The 17,640-nt window shown below is 50.4% G+C and overlaps 7 protein-coding genes across 8 annotated transcripts; 4 read left to right on the top strand and 3 right to left on the bottom strand.

Annotated features, from left to right (window-relative positions):
* Positions 1 to 397: 397 nt before the first annotated feature.
* Positions 398 to 2,078, bottom strand: PV05_11038 (homogentisate 1,2-dioxygenase; the record flags this gene model as incomplete). The annotated part of the gene is made up of 10 exons (XM_013454487.1): positions 398 to 513; positions 574 to 645; positions 701 to 772; positions 831 to 951; positions 1,005 to 1,188; positions 1,244 to 1,322; positions 1,380 to 1,511; positions 1,570 to 1,655; positions 1,706 to 1,986; positions 2,043 to 2,078. 10 exons carry the CDS (start codon positions 2,076 to 2,078, stop codon positions 398 to 400), a joined length of 1,179 nt encoding a protein of 392 aa, XP_013309941.1.
* A 1,808-nt stretch (positions 2,079 to 3,886) lies between these two features.
* On the top strand, positions 3,887 to 6,251 carry PV05_11037 (uncharacterized protein; the record flags this gene model as incomplete). Its single annotated transcript, XM_013454486.1, has 10 exons — positions 3,887 to 4,109; positions 4,218 to 4,492; positions 4,552 to 4,576; positions 4,631 to 4,744; positions 4,799 to 5,199; positions 5,265 to 5,332; positions 5,384 to 5,549; positions 5,601 to 5,658; positions 5,717 to 5,916; positions 5,969 to 6,251. 10 exons carry the CDS (start codon positions 3,887 to 3,889, stop codon positions 6,248 to 6,250), a joined length of 1,812 nt encoding a protein of 603 aa, XP_013309940.1. The 3' UTR covers position 6,251.
* Positions 6,252 to 6,776: 525 nt separating this feature from the next.
* On the top strand, positions 6,777 to 8,161 carry PV05_11036 (uncharacterized protein). The gene is made up of 5 exons (XM_013454485.1): positions 6,777 to 7,033; positions 7,145 to 7,228; positions 7,301 to 7,435; positions 7,522 to 7,823; positions 7,887 to 8,161. Exons 1-5 carry the CDS (start codon positions 6,799 to 6,801, stop codon positions 7,971 to 7,973), a joined length of 843 nt encoding a protein of 280 aa, XP_013309939.1. The 5' UTR covers positions 6,777 to 6,798; the 3' UTR covers positions 7,974 to 8,161.
* Positions 7,997 to 11,872, bottom strand: PV05_11035 (uncharacterized protein). The gene is made up of 2 exons (XM_013454484.1): positions 8,590 to 11,872; positions 7,997 to 8,541 (listed from the first exon to the last, which is right to left on the bottom strand). The coding sequence occupies exons 1-2, from the start codon at positions 11,458 to 11,460 to the stop codon at positions 8,272 to 8,274; spliced, it is 3,141 nt and encodes a 1,046-aa protein (XP_013309938.1). The 5' UTR covers positions 11,461 to 11,872; the 3' UTR covers positions 7,997 to 8,271.
* A 230-nt stretch (positions 11,873 to 12,102) lies between these two features.
* On the top strand, positions 12,103 to 13,272 carry PV05_11034 (uncharacterized protein). The gene is made up of 2 exons (XM_013454483.1): positions 12,103 to 12,248; positions 12,298 to 13,272. Exons 1-2 carry the CDS (start codon positions 12,209 to 12,211, stop codon positions 13,179 to 13,181), a joined length of 924 nt encoding a protein of 307 aa, XP_013309937.1. The 5' UTR covers positions 12,103 to 12,208; the 3' UTR covers positions 13,182 to 13,272.
* A 669-nt stretch (positions 13,273 to 13,941) lies between these two features.
* Positions 13,942 to 15,896, top strand: PV05_11033 (uncharacterized protein). Its single transcript, XM_013454482.1, has 2 exons — positions 13,942 to 14,653; positions 14,701 to 15,896. Exons 1-2 carry the CDS (start codon positions 14,341 to 14,343, stop codon positions 15,489 to 15,491), a joined length of 1,104 nt encoding a protein of 367 aa, XP_013309936.1. The 5' UTR covers positions 13,942 to 14,340; the 3' UTR covers positions 15,492 to 15,896.
* Positions 15,407 to 17,640, bottom strand: PV05_11032. Of its 2 annotated transcripts, XM_013454481.1 has the most exons (4): positions 17,277 to 17,640; positions 16,641 to 17,227; positions 16,008 to 16,593; positions 15,407 to 15,959 (listed from the first exon to the last, which is right to left on the bottom strand). In XM_013454481.1, exons 1-4 carry the CDS (start codon positions 17,528 to 17,530, stop codon positions 15,881 to 15,883), a joined length of 1,506 nt encoding a protein of 501 aa, XP_013309935.1. In that variant the 5' UTR covers positions 17,531 to 17,640; the 3' UTR covers positions 15,407 to 15,880. The 2 variants fall into 2 exon arrangements, with proteins under 2 accessions (XP_013309935.1, XP_013309934.1); XM_013454480.1 differs by having other exon boundaries at positions 16,641 to 17,640.

Below are 17,640 nucleotides of genomic sequence, written 5' to 3'. Positions count from 1 at the left end.
CATCAAGGAAGCACCATGTGCACCCAGGAAATAACAATCTGCAATCGAGCTATGCAATGGTGCGGCAAACGTGTCGATGCGCTGCGCTCTTTGTGCCATAGTAGAAAACATAGGAAATAAAACGCGAAGGCACAGGAATGTCGTTGACGGCTATTCTCAAGTTCGCAAGATGTTTGTTATACCTCTTCTATGTGCATGTTGTTTTTACCTATCTGCCAGTTCCATGCCATGTTGATACCACTGACATCTGAGGCTCTCATTCCATGCATCAGTAGGCTAGCACTGAAATCTCTCCCACAACGGTATGAGTCGACAGCAAGAGAAACTTCAACTCCTTCCTTTCGGAGAATCATTGAACGGCAAAAGACCTGTGTGATCTATCTAGAAGACGACCCAATCATACCGAGCCCTTTCCGAGGTTGGGAAGTCCCAATGAGCTCAGACTTTTGTTAATTTCGGGGACATGGTTGAAGAAGTCGCCTTTGAAGTCATCCCAGAATCCTATTCGAGGTGCTAGAGATAAAGTGTTAGCCAGTACATCTTACGTCGTGCAAGAAGGGCCTGGGTCCTTACGGTAAGGATTCTCATGTCTCTCCATTGCAAACTTTGTCATGGCTAGGTGGGAGCTCATGTGCATCATGAAACCTAGCCTTGTCAGTCCTGCCCAATCTCGGATCTTTCGGTGGGATATATGACTTACTGACTGTGCCTGCACTGGTGAGCTTGGGCGTTTGTTCCTCTGTAATGGCGACTTGCCATGCTTTGTAGCTTTCTGAAAACGCAGACGTCAGGACCAGATTGAAGTTCGGCTTGCAAAGAATTCCACATACCTCCATGAGCCACATAACTGTTGTCGCACGTAAGACCGCCTGGCTTTAAAATCTTTGCACTGCCGCCATAGGTGCCGGTTATGAGCCCCATCATCTCGGTTGCCATAGTCCTGTGATAGTACTAGACCGGCGAAGTTAGAACATGTTTGATTAACAAGTGAGAGTGGCTCTTACTGGAGGACGAATCGTGTCGAATGCGGTAATGTATTTTGGTGTAAAGGCGCACACTTCTGTCAAGGAGACTCCTTCAATCTTGGATTTGGCCTGGAGGATACAATATGCACTTGGGTCCAGTTGTTCCTTCATGGAACAGACAACGGCGACCAACTTCTCGATCTCGTACTTGTAGGGAACATAGCTGTGACTTGTGTTCAGCAGGAGTACCAACCGTCTATTCAGCTTCCTTGACTTACTTTCCGTGCCATGCGACAACATCAAAGGGTGTGCCAGGTTGTTCGTAGCAGTAGAGTTCGCCAGCAAGTTTTGTGACAACTGTTTGGGATGTTAGCATGACACTTGGCCGCATGCGATGGTGACATCTTGACTAACTTTCCCATGTGGAAGTATCCATGTCAAAACTGGCGACTGGATATTCGAAGTCCCTTGGATGCGCGAGACAGTTGGACCCCAACGGACCCAATTCTGGCAGTTCGTAATGGCTCCCAAATACTTCTTGAACGTCTATGACGCAGTCAGTATATCAATTTACAAACTATGCGGGCATTTCAATAGTGCATACAGCCATTAGAAATCCCATCTGGTAGGGAGACTTTGAATCGGAGTCCAGCTTGGATCACGAATAGTTCGCCGGGGCGAACCATGATCCTGGGGTCCATCAGTAAGGCCGTTAAACATTGGTTAGGGGCGACGCTGACCTTCCAGATTCAGTCTGGATATCTAAGCGACCCGTTTGAGGAATGATCAAAAGGTCACCGTCGTTGTTGCAAAAGGCTTGGTTCCCCATCGATGTATTCGCCATGTATTGATGGACAGCAAGACCTTCTTTCGTAGTTGGATCGCCATGGCCTGCAATCGTCTTGAGGCCTTGAATGAAGGTGACCTTTTCATTCTCAGCAGGGGGGTTGAGTGGGCCCCACTCATACGAAAGTGGTGTAAACTTGACTTTGTCGTTGTGTGATTGAAAGCAGGCGATAAGCTAGTCTCATGTCAGTATGATTTCCAGCGTCTTGGAGGTCCTTGGTAAGATCTCACGTCGGGATTTGCTCTGGGTGGTGGAAGGGGGGTCATGGGCGAATGTGCTACGCTCGGACGAATTCGATAGAACCAACTGTTTGTGAAATTATCAGCTCGCGAAGGTCGGTAAAGCGGGGAGGCCTTACATGTTTAGCATAGAGGATCTGACGTGAATGAAAGAGGTGCCGTTGAACTAGTATTCCCGTCAGCAAGACTCCCAGATGCGTCTCAGCGTAAAGTATTGTACTTGTTCTGGATACAGGTCGTATGCGCAACGCTGGGGGAGATTGCGTCCACTCTCAGGCAAGGCACCCGGACTGGAACACTTTGTCAGCCTCATTCACGAACCCAAAAGTTAACGGCTAAACACACACTGCCTCTGAAGCAAACCTATTGCCCCATCCTATCTGGTATCGGTACGGATCATCAGGCCTGGGGGTGGTCGAGAAGGTTTGCACGGCTGCCGCCCCAAAATTGCAAGGCTTTTCCATCAGGGGTAGTTCTTGTGCAATGGGTGCTCTGGTCAGGAAGGAAGGAATCTGCATTCTTTCAGTCTGGAGGACAGCAATTCAAATGTGTAGAGCTCGAGGATGTAAAAGAGAGCAAGAGATGAGAAAGGCGTTTAAATTTCAATGCTTCGTTGTCTTCTCAATACTCCGTATTGACATCCACACTTTGCATGCCTAATATCCTGACTGCCGGCTGGGATGAACGTGGGGTCATGCTATCTAAACCTCTGGAGAGCCAGGTTCCAGAGTCCCAGATGGACTTGCCATTGCCAATGTAGGCCCTAGACGGGTGTGGCTGCGCCTTAGCCTCTAGCAAGTGTGAGATGGGACCCGTACCTTATCTTCCGGCAGAATAAAACAATTCTCCTATCTCGAATAACGATATCTGGTTCTCCACTTGGACAGATTATGTATTTCATTCAGTTTGCCGGCCGACCTCGCCTGCTTCGCATTTCGTTCTGAACAGGCACAACACATCCGCGATTCGAAGATGGAAGCATACGATTCTATGGATCGACAAGCACCGCTCAACTCGGCCCCACAGGAAAGCCAGACCCGGTCTGCGAAGCTGAAAAGAGCCTCAGTGGCTTGTACAAGGTCGGTCACCGTTGTTGAATCAAGCGCGAACCCACCTCCAGCGCATTGCCGGACAAAGGTCTCGTTGGCGCTTCGTACCCTACTTCGGTCTCATGGGAAATCGTCTAATGAAACTCGCTTGACCGGGGTACAAAACAGCTGCCGCTTGAATCGGCGAAGCAGCACTTGGGCACCGCTTGAGCAGGAGGCCCTCCTACTACACAACTTGTCCTTCCTGCTGTTTGTCATCGACTGGCACCCTACCGCTAAAGCAGTTGAGCCTCACATTGAACAGGAGGTCCTCCTGCCACACAAATTGTCCTCGCTGCTGTTTGTCCTCGAATGGCACCTTGGCGCCAAATTACACGATTTACCCATGAGACCATAGTAGATACCTGTGATTCAGGAGAAGGACCTGCTGATGTATACTCCTGACAACTTTACAGATGTCGTCGACTTCGCACAAAATGCGTACACAATCAAGCGATTGCTCCATGCAACGGCTGTCGCGATGCAGGTCCTGCCGTGGCCGCGAACTGGTGAGTTGCAGTTTGCAATGGTTCCATCATCAGAATGAGACTGAAAACCAGGCCAGCAATTTTCTGGGGCGTGGGCGAGCCCAGAACGATCGAGAGGTACAGTACAGGTCTAGATCCGATCTGAGCAACCCAGAAGAAGCTTACTGCCCCAAAGTATAGAAGTCCGCGTCATGCACGCCGGAACCGTTCGAGTACCAGTGATGACCCACAGCCCGGCAGTCATGAACTGCCTACCAGTATGGCCATGCCATCAGACAGGCGTGCTTCACCGGACCTCCAATCTCACCATCCACGCACAGAAGCATTGCGCTGGTCCGGCCCGAGGCCGACGAGCTACGGCTTGATTCCAGCTCTGCCTGGTGTGCCTTCCTTGCCGACGCACGAAAATGAAATAGGATCTCTTACATTTTCGGAAATGGTAGAGGGCTGTAAGATATTCATGTCCTCTTATTATCAACTTGGTAGGCAACCCCTAGCTTCTTTCCTGGTGGTCCTGTCTCGTCACGTAGATCAAACTGTCAGACACATCCGGGATAGTCCTCACGATACACGTTAACGCTTCGCTCTAGGATTCATACCGAAGGCGTTGTTCTTGGAGCGTCTGAAGCAGCAACCAAAATCAGAAGAAATGTTTCTACTGTATAGTATGCTCAGCGTCTCTGCCAGGTTCACACCCAGCCTCGTGCGGCGCTTCAAAGGAGGCCTCAAAGCAACAGGGATATTTGCAGACATTGCTGCTGTTTATGGCCTGCATGCTCTTCACGATCCTTCCGTCGAGCATACGCAAGCATTTTTCCTCCTAGGACTTGCGGAATGGGGAAGTGGAAATAGGAACCGCGGCTCAGTCTGTCCGCCCCGTCCCTGTAGCAAAATGAGGTGATGATACTGACATTTCCACGAAAGGTGCACATGGGAATTGCTGTAAGAAGTGAGTTGCGATTCCCAGTGTATGATTGGAAACATGCGGCTGATCTGAATTCAGTGGCCGCAATCCTGCATTTGCATCGGGAGGACTCATATACCCTGGCGCCTGGCCATTCCGCCGCAGATGTGATAAATGCAGAGGTGGCCAGACGCACATTCTGGACTCTACAGGGTAAGTAACGGCATTGCCTTTGATGATGGATCGCATCTCATTTCTCTCGACCAGGTCAAGAAGTTCTTCATTCGGCGAACGACGTGCCTGCCTCTTTCTGTCTCCATGACATTACGGCCTTGCTGCCGTGTGATGAAAGTGAATTTGCTTTTGGCGAGGTACGTAACAAAAGGCTAGCTCTGAGGGGAACACAACCTGCTATTGAAGACCCGACTTTGTGCAATCTACCCTCACGTTCAATCTACGCCGGTCTCATACAGGTACAAAATCTGTGGGGACGTGTCGCACGTCACCCTCATAATGGTGAAGGAAAACCTATCGACAAACCCTGGCGACCCACCAGCTATTACTCACAAATGTGTGAAGAACTCAATTCGTGGGGAGGGCAGTTAAATCCCAGGCATACATGGTCAATCTGGAATTTCCGCGGCTTCAAAACCGAAGGGTTGCACCTGGTAAGCGCACCTGGCCTGCGATGCTGTCGATGTGCCTCGATTATATATATATTAACATCCACGAGGGATATTTATCCATGGTGATGACCTACAGTTTGTGCAAGGTCGTCCTTCGCCGAAGATATCTAAAATGGTACATTCCGCATTGTCTCCCATTATCGCAACCCTCTCTGACGCGGCTTAGGATCATGGAATATGTTCTACCTAGTCCAGACAGCCAGAACCTTGAGCACCGCAAATATTGGGAAACCATGTCTCACGAGTTGTTCCACGAGGTGGTGACACTTTACGAGCAAATCGATGCCTTCATGTCCCAAAGGTCACCGGATGAAGGGTTTCCAACTGAAATTGTGAGCAAGAACCCCCCATTTGGGATGGCGCGAGAAGTTGACGTTTCCGAGGTATTTTTCGTCTACATCTGTGGCTCGCTCTCTTGCTACTTGTCAAAGTGGCCTAGGTGTAAGTGAGCTCAACACATGGTTTATTTTGACGAGCAAAGCTGATTTGCACTTCTAAGTATGTCCGGAGCTCGGTGGCCATGCGGATACGATGTTGAATCGGTCCTTGGAAGTTTTGAAGCAACTTCACTATGACTGGCCCATGGCAGAGCGTTGGAGAGTCGCTCTACAGAACATGACATCGTCACCGTCCAACAGATTTCCCCTGTCGCCAGAGGCGAGAACGACGTGGGAGCAGACCCAACTTGTGAACCCGGCTGTCAGTTTTTGTCCATCGATTGCAGAGTGTGACCTCGCTGACAGAAAGCCAGAGTCCACTGGATGGCCCATGTTCAAGAGAGCCGTCAGATCAGGATGCTCCAGATCTTGCAGCACCCATCGCGCCCCCGACATCGATGTCCATAATCAACCAACAACAGGCCACAGAAAGTGGTCATGTCCAAGACCCTCCTCAACTTGGATATGGCCACCTGCCAACCACGAACACAAGCTTCTATCAATGTGACGATTTTGATCCCGACCTTTGGATGGTCTTTGCAGACGAAGATTCTCATTTCAATGTGATGGAGGCGTATCCGGCATACGATATTTGAGCATTTGCTTCGCTCTAGGATTCATACCGAAGGCGTTGTTCTTGGAGCGTCTGAAGCAGCAACCAAAATCAGAAGAAATGTTTCTACTGTATAGTATGCTCAGCGTCTCAGCCAGGTTCACACCCAGCCTCGTGCGCCGCTTCAAAGGAGGATTTGCGAAAGGATTAGACGCGATCGACAAACATAGTCCTGTATAGCGCACAATTCAGGAATCTAACTTCACCGGGCAAACGTACGGGGAAGCCAGTACCTGATGGAATTGCTGGCCCAGTGCCACCTCGCAGCGATAGTACTGTACGAGCTCGTATCCATTGGAAGATTGGCAGGATAACCAAGCGCGTAGACCGGCAGGTTAAAAATCCCTCACAGACGATTGGGAGCTAAAGAACGGAACCCCACTCAGACAATGAACACGACTACTAGTACTGTAACGATTGATCCCGTAGGCTGGGGGATCGCATGATAAAATGAGACTTAACGAGTAGTAGCAACCAGATCTCCCTCCACAGTCTTTTGATGTTCATAGATTGGACGTTGTTCAGTGAGAAATGCCTCCAGTGACGCCGTCGAGTACCGCAGAGCGAGGGTTGACCGAAGCATCGATCAAGCGCAACCCATCCAATTTCAAAGAAATCGAAGCGAAGAGGCCTGAGTGGGACAGGGACACGAAATTCAGGCTCACAAAATGCCCCGATCCAGACTGGACTTTCGGAAAGGGGGAAAGAAAGAAGAGCAAGAGTTCGGACGAACGCATGGTCGAAATTGATCCTCATGAATGTGGACGTAAGCATAGATCTCCCTCACTTACCAGCATCAACCATTCGGCCTGGGCTGTCTCTACGAGAACGAGCTCGAAGATTTAACACGAAAGCTGAGCTCTCTGTGTTTCCAAAGGGTCTGACGTCTTCAACTACAAACTACTGATATCCGGGTTCTCACCTCGACCCATCTCCTTGCTGAGTACAAAATCACTAGACGGTACGCCGTCAACCCCGGTCCCCGAGGGAGGGCGACCCAGCATTCCAGGACAAATCGCTCATCACGGGCTAGGAACATGCACAAATCTTGCACCTTTCAGCTATTCGCAGCTCGTCAATCACGATCCACCCATTTTCGTCATTGGATTCAGCTGTGGCCTGCAGAATGCAAAGGACAGCTTGAAAAACTTGGTCGAGAGCAAGGAATGTAAGTCTCACACCGGAGAGTTCAAAGGGCCTCTATGGCCCTAGTCCGTTTCTATCAGCCACATATGCAGTGTTGACGGTTCCTAGGCGTCATCAACATGGTCTCCGAGCACTTTGTAGAGGCCGCAAACGCAACTTCCATCAATGCCGCCTACGGCGAATCCGAATGGCCGATATCAGGCTTGACACCTGTACCTTGCTCGACAGTAAAAGCGGACCGCGTAGGAGAAGCGGTTTTCTCCATTGAAGGTAAGCTCTTGAGCACTCAAGAATTCCCAAGCAGAGCATTCCCGGGTCAAGTTGGGGGCACCCTTGCCATAATCGAGGGAACAAGGTTCTGGGTCAGGGGTGATGCACTCAACAAAGAGCAAAGCATGATTGATTTCTCGGTAAGCGGTTTCCCGGGGGTGTTTTTGGGGCTCCCAATCCATGCACATTCTGATGAAGAACAGGTCCTCGCTCCCGTCAGTCGACTTGGAGGAAACATGTATGGGAGGACTACCACAGCTTTTGAGATATTGCGACCTAATAGAGTATAATCCACTCATAAGAGAGAAGAGTGTCAACAGTGCTGTAATTCAGGCTCTCTTGACAAGGAATCAGACGTGATCACATGAAGCGGCTGTAATCTCATACTTGGTCGCGGCTTGAACTGCCATTAGGAATCCTTTCGATATCACGTGCGCGACAAGGCTACCCCAAGTTAGGGCTTCGCGGCGCATCCTATACAACTTCAGTTCACTCCAAGTCTTGAAGTGTTGCTAGCAATAGCTCCACACCTTAGCGGACCCAAGGTTGAAGGTACCTGGTAACCAGACCACTTCTCCCCTTGTCAAATCACCCCTTGTGGGTGCCTTGCCTCAGCCGTTCTTGCCACCTGACCTTCATAGAAACTGGACGCGAAGAAGTTGTACTCTCCTCGTCATTCAAATATTTGATCATATGGCCCTGCGTCAGACGTCGGAGCGTGCCCGTTGGCCCGACTGCTCGGCTCAATCCTTTGAGTTGACCAAGAACCTGGAGAGTTGCAGAATAGGCAGAATCGCTCAAAAGACGACACAGCGCTATTTCGCCTCCAGCATCAACCGGCAAATCGTCCTTTTGTTCCTATAAAGATCATTAGCCGATGACAATCGAACCCTTGTCCAAACTTACCATAATACAAACAACACGCTGGCCTGGAGAGACTTCAACTTGGCGTCCTCCATCGACGACGGTGATCGATGATAAGGCTTCTCTTGTGTAAGTCGGGGGCGAGATGTCAGTCCTCGTTCGGTGCACAAATTCTTTCAGCTTGTCTTCAGAGGAAGCATTCGCAAGATCTGCAACCTGTTGGATTTCTCGAAGCAGGCCTTGTCCTTGACCGAGAAGATAGTCAAGGCTCTCGGCGAAAATTCGAGATTGATTGACATAGACTGTGGCCGCCAGCGGAATGATCTCATCCCAAACAATTTGCTCATATGGTAGTCCCTTCCGGGCGCATGCCTGTACTGCACTCGTCATATACTTTTGAAGCTCGTTGTTGGGTCGTGAATGACCGGATTTGAACTTTTCGATTTGGGTTTGAAGGAATTCTGCAAGTTGCCGAACCGCCTTCTGCCGCTCTGCTGTAAGGGCAAATTGACGGGCTGGGCCTTGCGCGGTGCTGGAACAGGTGTATACAGCAGACAGCAAGGATCCAATCCCATCAATTGGAAGGTGGAAGAGGTCCGAAACAAACTGTGCGTGGGCTACGTTGAAGACGTCGTCCACCATATCCACTTGTGAATTCCCAGCAAGCTCGTAATGCTCGCTATTGACGAGATTGGAGACAGCTTCCTTGTAGAACACCGTTGTGGCTGTTGACAGTCCTTCGCTCCCTGAAAGCTTCAGAGCCAACATACTCGATTGCTTGGAGATCCAACCGACACGACGGCCAGGCATAAAGCAATCTGGACGCCATAGGGACCGGAAGCCATCGACATCGTTGATCACTGTTTTGCAAGCATCCAGAGATGTCACGATCACGTCTGGTGCACGTTCGGTGGGCTTGTCAAAGTTGTAAAGATGTGCTTTCTTAAGGCCGTTCAAGATGACTCTGTTCTCTTCGGGAATCACCAGTGGATAGTGTGCGTAGACCGAATCCTGCCGGTAGCTGTTGGGCAAGGCGTTCAGGACCAGCTTGTACAAGACACAACCGTAGTTGACTTGAGCATCAGAGTCAGCTGCGTGGAAACCCCAGTTAGTCAAATTAGCAGGTGTATAATCGACAGTATAGAACCTGTCCCCTCTGACAAGAGCAACCGCATCCGAAAGGATCGCGCGTGAGGTGGTAAAATTGGTGCACAGTCCGCTTCCGGGTTGTTTGGGTTCTTTGGCCGCCTCGACGACAACACCAGGATATATTTCGACGTTGTCTGGGTGTCCGTAGAGGCGTCGTAATTGCTCTGCAATCACAGGGTCGGGGTTGATCTCTTCAAACTTCTCATACGGTTTCAACTTGAAGTACTCACGGAATTCATTCAAACTTGCCAGGTTCCAGGACCGGCTCTGTATGATTCCGAGAATCTCGACATTCTTGAGGACGTCAGGTACGTGGGCAGAACCATATCTTCCTGCCACGTCCGACACTGCAGCAGTCCAGATTGCAGCTAAATCGCCGTCGGCATACCTACCATCTGGCAAGCGCTTGAGATCAGCGAAAGGGCGCTCCGCGGGATCTTTACTCAAACTTTGTGCCCACCCATTAAGCGCCGAGAGGAAGACACCCATATTGGTGGAGTCTTGGTCACCGAAGAGTTTGTGGTAGATTTGTTTGGTCCATTCCTCGTCGCGCTGTGAGACGCACGAGTGCCAGCGATATACGAGGTTGAACTCGGCAGAAACCGAGTTTCCAGTCGCCTCAGGTATCCGGTGCCCAAATATGGCCTTGCCCTCCTCGGATCGAGGATCAAGATTCCAGGCACTGTCGACACGGTTGAGGTTTAGAATAGTCCTCACGTAATCCTTCAACACGATGTTGACATACAACCCAGTTGTGATGAGCCTTGCTGTCTGGAATAGAGCTTCATCGTAATCCTTTTCTGGGTCTGCGTCCGCTTTTCGGGGACCACGTGGATTCAGGACCCTTGAAAAGCGGCCACCTTCGTCGATGAGAGCAAGGGTTTCCGCAACATGATTATGAAATCGGTTGAACATGATGAGGAGGACGCCAACACCGGGAGGGAAACCGAGAATCCGGATATCAGAGAAACAGTCTGGCTTCAGCTTGCCATCGCGCATTGTTCGAACAGCGTGTTGCTGAGCATCAGAACTACCGTAGAGCGGTGCCAGATCCAGGTAAGAATCGACCTGGGAGATGTTGTAGTCGTCGTGGCTGGTGTGGAAGATGTCGTGGATGATGATACTGGCAACGTAAAACAGCACACTGGAGATCTTGTTCGGATGAGGCTCGAATTTCTTGCGCGCCAGAACGCTATCGAAGATGACACCAGGGTCCGGACGAGCAACAGGTCGCAACGACCGTGGACGGACCGTTCGAGCGTAGGGCTGACCGGCTGCCCCAAGATGAGGCCATAATATGTTGTTTCCAGACCCGTCAGCATTACGGAAAATGAAGTCGTTGCCGAGGTAAGACTGAGGAGGGTGCTGGAGATCAGTCCATAGTTCATTGAGAAAGGCGTTCGTAAGTGTGGCGCTTGTTCTGGTGGTGACGGGAAGGTCTGCAGCCAACTGAATAATGCGTTCCATAAGATAGGTTTTGTCATCGATGGGCTCGCCGTCGACACCGACAAGAGCAACATCTTTAATGGTCTCCAGGTGCTTGATCTTGAAAGCTTTGAGGACATTCAAGACCCAGTTCGATCGCTTGGTCTCGGTTGTTGACACTGAGCTGCTCGAGTCACTGGAGCCTCGCCGCTCATTTTCGTCGTGCTTCAAGGCAACACCCGCTTGTTTCTTAGACTTGGTAGTTACTCTCTCTGTACGGGACTCTGGATCTCCAGGGATGCATAGCATACCCTTCAGCCTCGAGAATGGGGACGACATCCTTGTTGTTGTGATTTACCCCTGAATGGCAGCAGTTTCGGGACTTAAATCGGTAAAGACGAAGAACCCTGGGTTAGCCCCGTATGGCACAAGGATACGTTTTATACAGCTATGGTCGACAACGTCGTTTGTCGCAAACACTGCTTGAAGGTGATGAAAGACAGTTGAAAGCAATGCAGGTTAAGACAAATGGTCAAGCAGAAAAAGCCAGGCAACCAAAGTGAATATTTACCTCTCAAGCTGAGGTTCGCAGCCAGCCCCTTTGCAGCTGAGGGCCCGGGGAAAGCGCCACCAAATAGTGCCTACCTCAGCTGCAAGCCTCTGGAGAAGGCTCACGCCACGAACAGGTCGCTTCTGAGAAGGTTTGACTTAATGATAGGCCAGCACGCGCTCGGTGTCCATGATACTGTACAACGTAAGGTACCTAGGTAAGGATACTGTACCAGTCAGGCCGACAAGTGAAGGGATATTGGGGGACGCTTTTGTCAAGCTGCGAACCCCTTGGAGGTCTACCCGCCTGGACGGCTCCTTCCGCCAGAGGCGCCTAGAGGGAGAGCGGCAAGGCGGGCGGGTACGAGGCGACGTCACAAGCTGTCACGCTCAGCCTCAACAAATAGTTTCGACTCTGCTGACGATTTTGCATATTCATCCGTAGCGAGCTCACATCACAGCTGCTTCTTGTCGTATATGCTCTCGGCTTGCTCCTGAACATCCGTGCAGTCTTCAGCTTCTTCCTTATCCTGTCATCATGGCGTCCAAGCCGGCCACTCTGCAGGTGCGCCCTCGAGGTAGGCTTTCCATCGACGTTGTGAATATCAGTGCTAACAAATCTCCCAGGCAAACCGATCAAGTCACTGCCCGAGACTCTCGAATTAGGCCCCAATGCCACCGCTGCCGACATTTACTCTGAACTTGCACATCGAAGCAATTTTCCCATCCATCAGTTGCGTGTCACCAAAGGATCCGACGGCAGTGTCGTCCCCAATGCAAAAGACACAACAGTCCATGACACTGGCTTGCGAGATCAAAGCACGATATATGTCAAAGATTTGGGAACACAAATTGGATGGCGAACAGTCTTCATCATCGAGTATCTTGGACCGATCATAATACATCCTCTGTGGCTAGCCATTCGACCATACATCTACCCCTCGGCGCCTAAGAATGCATCCCGAGTACAGACACTATTATGCTGGCTTATCTGTCTGCATTTTGTCAAGCGAGAGCTGGAGACACTGTTCGTTCATCGATTCTCGGCTGCCACTATGCCGTTCAGGAACGTTTTCAAGAACAGTTTCCACTACTGGGCTCTTTCCGGAGCCCTGATCGCAGCCTTCATTTACTCACCATCATCTACGGCCGCACAAGATCCGAATCCTTTGTTCTTGTATCCAGGATTGGCTCTTTTCACCATCGGAGAGCTTGGAAATCTTCAGTCCCATCTCACTCTAATGGGGCTTCGGTCCTCGGGAGGATCAGAACGCGGAATACCCCAGGGTCCTTTCTTTAGCCTCGTCACCTGTCCAAACTACCTTTTCGAGGCCATATCATGGATCGGCGTATATCTTGTCAGCGGTCTGAGCTGGGGTGTTCTAATTTTCACCATCGTCAGTGTGGCCCAGATGGCGCAATGGGCAAAAAAGAAGGAGCGGAGGTATCGCAAAGAATTTGGTGACAAGTACAAGAAGAAGCGATACACTATGTTGCCGGGCATATGGTAGAAGGGGACGGTCTGGCTAGCTGGATGATAGCTTTTTATGTTGCCGGGCATATGGTAGAAGGGGACGGTCTGGCTAGCTGGATGATAGCTTTGTCCTGGACAGGACCAGACCTTGAATATTGTTGGGACTCGAGAATGCAACACATGTCGCGATTTGTTTGTGCTAGTACATAGAGTCCAGGTGCTGCCCTAACTTAGTCCACGCCGATCCGTTGGAGTTGATATCGAAATACATGGTACCCGGTCGTCAGGAAGAATGAACCTTTTATGAGGACAGTTCGTGCTAGGTTGAGAACCTTGCTTTCTCTTCGAATGCCGAGACCGGCGTCGTGGCTTGGGTACGGCGGCCCACGTGGACCACTGTCTCATGCAACTTGATTTTTGAGAAAATCGATCATTGCACCACCAGCACATCCATGGAACATCGACTTAACCTTTTACATATTGATTTGTATGTCAGATTGAAGGGCTGTATCTCAGGAATCTAGTTACTATGGGGCATTTCTAGATCTGACGCTATCCTATTGTACGTCGACAGTCTAAAATCTACCTCTTTGAGTGAGAGTTCTTTTATCTTTTTGATATTTCAAGTGCCAAGACCATCGCCTATAAGCTCTTAACTAAAGACGCCTAAAATTTAGGCTATCTCATTACCTAAGATACCTATAAGTTTAGACGTCTTTAGTTAAGAGCTTATAGGCGATGGTCTTAGCACTCAAAAGATCAAAAAAAAAAAGAACTCTCACTCAAAGAGGTAGATTTTAGACTGTCAGCGCATATTAGAACAGCGTTAAATCTAGAAATGCCCCATAGTAACTAAATTCCTGAGATGCAGCCCTTCAATCTGATATACAGATCAATATATAAAAGGTCGAGTCGATATCACGCATTGTGGCAGTGTTGGTGCAATGATCGATTTTCTCAAAAACCAAGTTGCATGAGACAGTGGTCCACGTGGGCCGCCGTACTTGGGACTTGTCCGCCAGACAGTGAACACCTTTTTGGAGAACTCGCCTTGAAATCGTAAACATCTCAAATCTGCCGCAGGCTTCACAAGTTTCAACAACTGCACGCTCTTGGACCAATTGGTGGTTCAGGCCGTGTGAAGAGATGCATGCCTTGCATACAACCTGAACAACCTGTCCCTTGAGCTGCTCGAAATGCACTTCGCGCTGCCACCACGCAAGACCTCACAGCCTCCTCCTTATGCACGCGCCAATGCCAGTGCATCCGCTGCCCTCAGGCGACGAAAGCAGCTGCAACTTCTAGGCTACGTCGTGCTCGGACTCCTGACGTTCTATTTGGCCCTAAGGTACATATTCTCCAACTGGGTCGAAGATGCCGAAGACGGACCAGGTGCGATCGAGGGTCACCAGGATATCGTCCTTGTCACGGTCTTCAATAATAACACTATGAGCGAGAACTACATGCGGATGGTGACGGCGAACAGGGAAGACTACGCTGCTCGTCATGGTAGGTCTGATACTGTGAACAGACAGTAGGGATGCTAAGATCCGTAGGGTACAAGAACTTCTACACCAACATATCTGCCTACAGCGACCTTGTTGACCCTGCCCCTTCATCGTGGACAGTTGTACCGGCACTTCGACATGCCTTGACAGAACACCGGTCGAGTACCTGGTTCTGGCTGCTGTCCGCCGACGCCTTCATTACAAGTCCTTCGTTGTCGCTCGAATCCCATATCCTCCAGCCCCTGGAATCTTTAATGCAGAAAGACATACCCGTTGTACCACCGGATTCAGTCATACACACCTTTTCCCACCTGAAACCCTCCCGGACACACCTCGTCCTCTCTCAAGACATGGACAACCTTGCTCACACATCTTTCCTCCTCCGCAATACCCCTTTCACGCCGGCAACTCCGGACAACTGGTCGCAGTATTTCCTAGACGCCTGGTTCGATCCCTTGTACCGAGCATACTTATTCCAGAAAGCAGAAAACCATGCCTTGGAGCACATCGTTCAGTGGCATCCTACTATCCTAGCAAAGCTCGTGCTAATTGAACAACGGCGCTTCAATTCGTACAACTATGCAACCCCACCGATCCGTGATGGCGACGACAACCTTCGGACACATGATAGTATGTGGCAAGACGGAGATTTCGTTGTCAACTTGAAAGGCTGCAGAGAAAGTGACAAGCGGAACTGTGAAGAAGAGATGAGACACTATTTTGCAGTGTGGGAGAAACAGGTCGAAAAACTAGATGGAAAGAGGTCAGAGCATAATATTGTACCTGCAAAGCCCATGCAGCCTCAGGAGACAAAGGAGAAACCTCCTGTCGCTGCTTGAGCATATCCACTGAATGAGCAAAGGAATGAATGATGGTGATACAGAACAGTTCCAAGGGTCGCAGAGAAGACATTTCGTACAACGCAGCATCTTTCGAGCCAGTGCCACTAATGACTGCTGGGAGTACTTTCAGTGCTCAGCATAGTGATGCGGAACTCGGTTTCTTTTGCTGGCTACCAAAGTCAGGGTGCTGTCCTCTGTCACAATATCTTTTCGTTGGTCTTGAAGTATCCTCGATGCAACGTTGAATGTCCAAACGCGAGGTCAGCGTCCCTCGCTATGATTCCATTGCTCGAAGTGACACCCAGAAGCTTGCTTTCAAGGAAACTGCTCCGCATATCGCTGCTCCGTCAAAGTCTTTGGTTCGACATACAAACCCAGGGTAGGCTTCAAGCAAGGTCGCCCCTTTCGGCACGCATCTTGTCATATCTCAACACCGCCCCTAGCAGGACTTGCGCGCCAATGGCACTATACAGCTGTGAGCAAGGAGATATCGCATTACCAGGAATCACTTACCAATCCTCAGGGCTGCAATACTCTTGAGGGTTGTGGCTAATGCCGTCTTTTGTCGGCGTAAAGATCATACTTGTCGGACAACGGCGGTTCGTATAGCAGCTGTCATGGCCAGCGCCACTGATCATATATCTCCAAAGCTGTCCATCGTCCGCCGTCATGGGTAAGTCCTGCACAATCTCCTTTGCGCTGGCCTCAACAGCGGCAATACAGTCAGGATGGAAGTTTACCGCTGGACTGTCGACCAACTCCTTCCATTCGACTTTACAACCCTTTTCACTCTCCTTCTCTGCAATTCTCGAAAATGAGGCTCGACATGCCTTCTCGATCTCGGCGAGCTTCTCATCTTGGGTATGCCGGACATCGAGGGTGAAAGTGACCGTGTGAGCCATGGTATTGATCGAACCAGGCTGGCCATTCACGATGCCCGTTGTCGAGAGACCACCATGCTCTTTGGCAATCTTATTCGACTCGACAATCAGTTTTGCTGCACAGAGCATGGAATCCATTCGAGCGTGGAACGGTGTTGTTCCAGCATGAGTGTCCCGCCCCTTCACCGTGATTTCGAACCATTTGAATGCTTGCACGCCTTCTCATTGTCAGCAGATGATTTACAAGTAACTGCCGTCGACATACCTTTGACCACGCCAACCCTCCGCTTCTCAATCTCAAGACTCGGGCCCTGCTCGATATGCACTTCAAAGTGACAGGCCATTGGGAAAGCTTTGTACGACGCGGGCTGTTCACCCAGATACCCGATCCTCTCGAGCTCTTGCTTCATCGTCCGTTTCTCTCCATCCTCTCCCGATGGTGAGACCTCTGCCAGATTCCACGCCGTCTCCAGTGGTACGGCTTCAGCCCAGACACCTGATGCTACAGCCATCATGGGGAATCTTGCGCCTTCTTCGTTGGTCCAATTTACGACGCCGATACTCCCCTCGGTTTCGACGTTGTTCTCGTGCAAGACCTTAAGGACTTCAAGACCAGAATTGACGCCTAGAATCCCGTCGTACCGTCCACCCGTAGGCTGCGTGTCGAGATGCGAACCCATCATGATCGGCGGTGCTGTCGAGTTCTTGCCCGGCCGCACAGCGAAGAGGTTGCCCATCTGGTCAACGCTGGTTTTGCAATTCAACTTCTCGGCGGTCGAGATGAACCAGTCACGGACTTGTTTGTCCGCGTCGTTCAAACTGAGTCGGGCCATGCCGGTTTCAGTGGGATGGCTGCTAGTATTTAGTGAGTGCTGGGAAAATGCCTGGATGCAAGACATACTCTCCATATCGATGCGCTGCGCCATATTTGCAGCCGGTATGGATAGCGTCCATCAGCCGTGACTGATTGACCTTGAGTGAAGAGAAATCATGGTGTGAGCGTGTGCCATTGACACCATTCGCGCCGTTGGCGGACATTGTTGTGATACGGCTTGTCTTGCTCCTATTTGTCAGTGCTCCGGCAGCTTCCAAGATCGATTTTGATACAGCACAGGGTCCGAGTAACAAGGACGTACGAATGCTCGGTATGGACATGTGGGAAAGGGTAGCCTTGATAGATTTTGCGCAACAAGAAGAACTATGAAAGCTTCTATACCTGTCGGCACCCAAGTCGGCTTGCCGTCCCCCACAAGAGTGATCCAAGC

Source organism: Exophiala xenobiotica (genome assembly GCF_000835505.1).
Source record: "Exophiala xenobiotica strain CBS 118157 unplaced genomic scaffold supercont1.7, whole genome shotgun sequence".
Lineage (NCBI taxonomy): Eukaryota > Fungi > Ascomycota > Eurotiomycetes > Chaetothyriales > Herpotrichiellaceae > Exophiala > Exophiala xenobiotica.
Note: the sequence above shows the minus strand (reverse complement) of the source record. Positions and strands in the feature narration are given on the sequence as shown.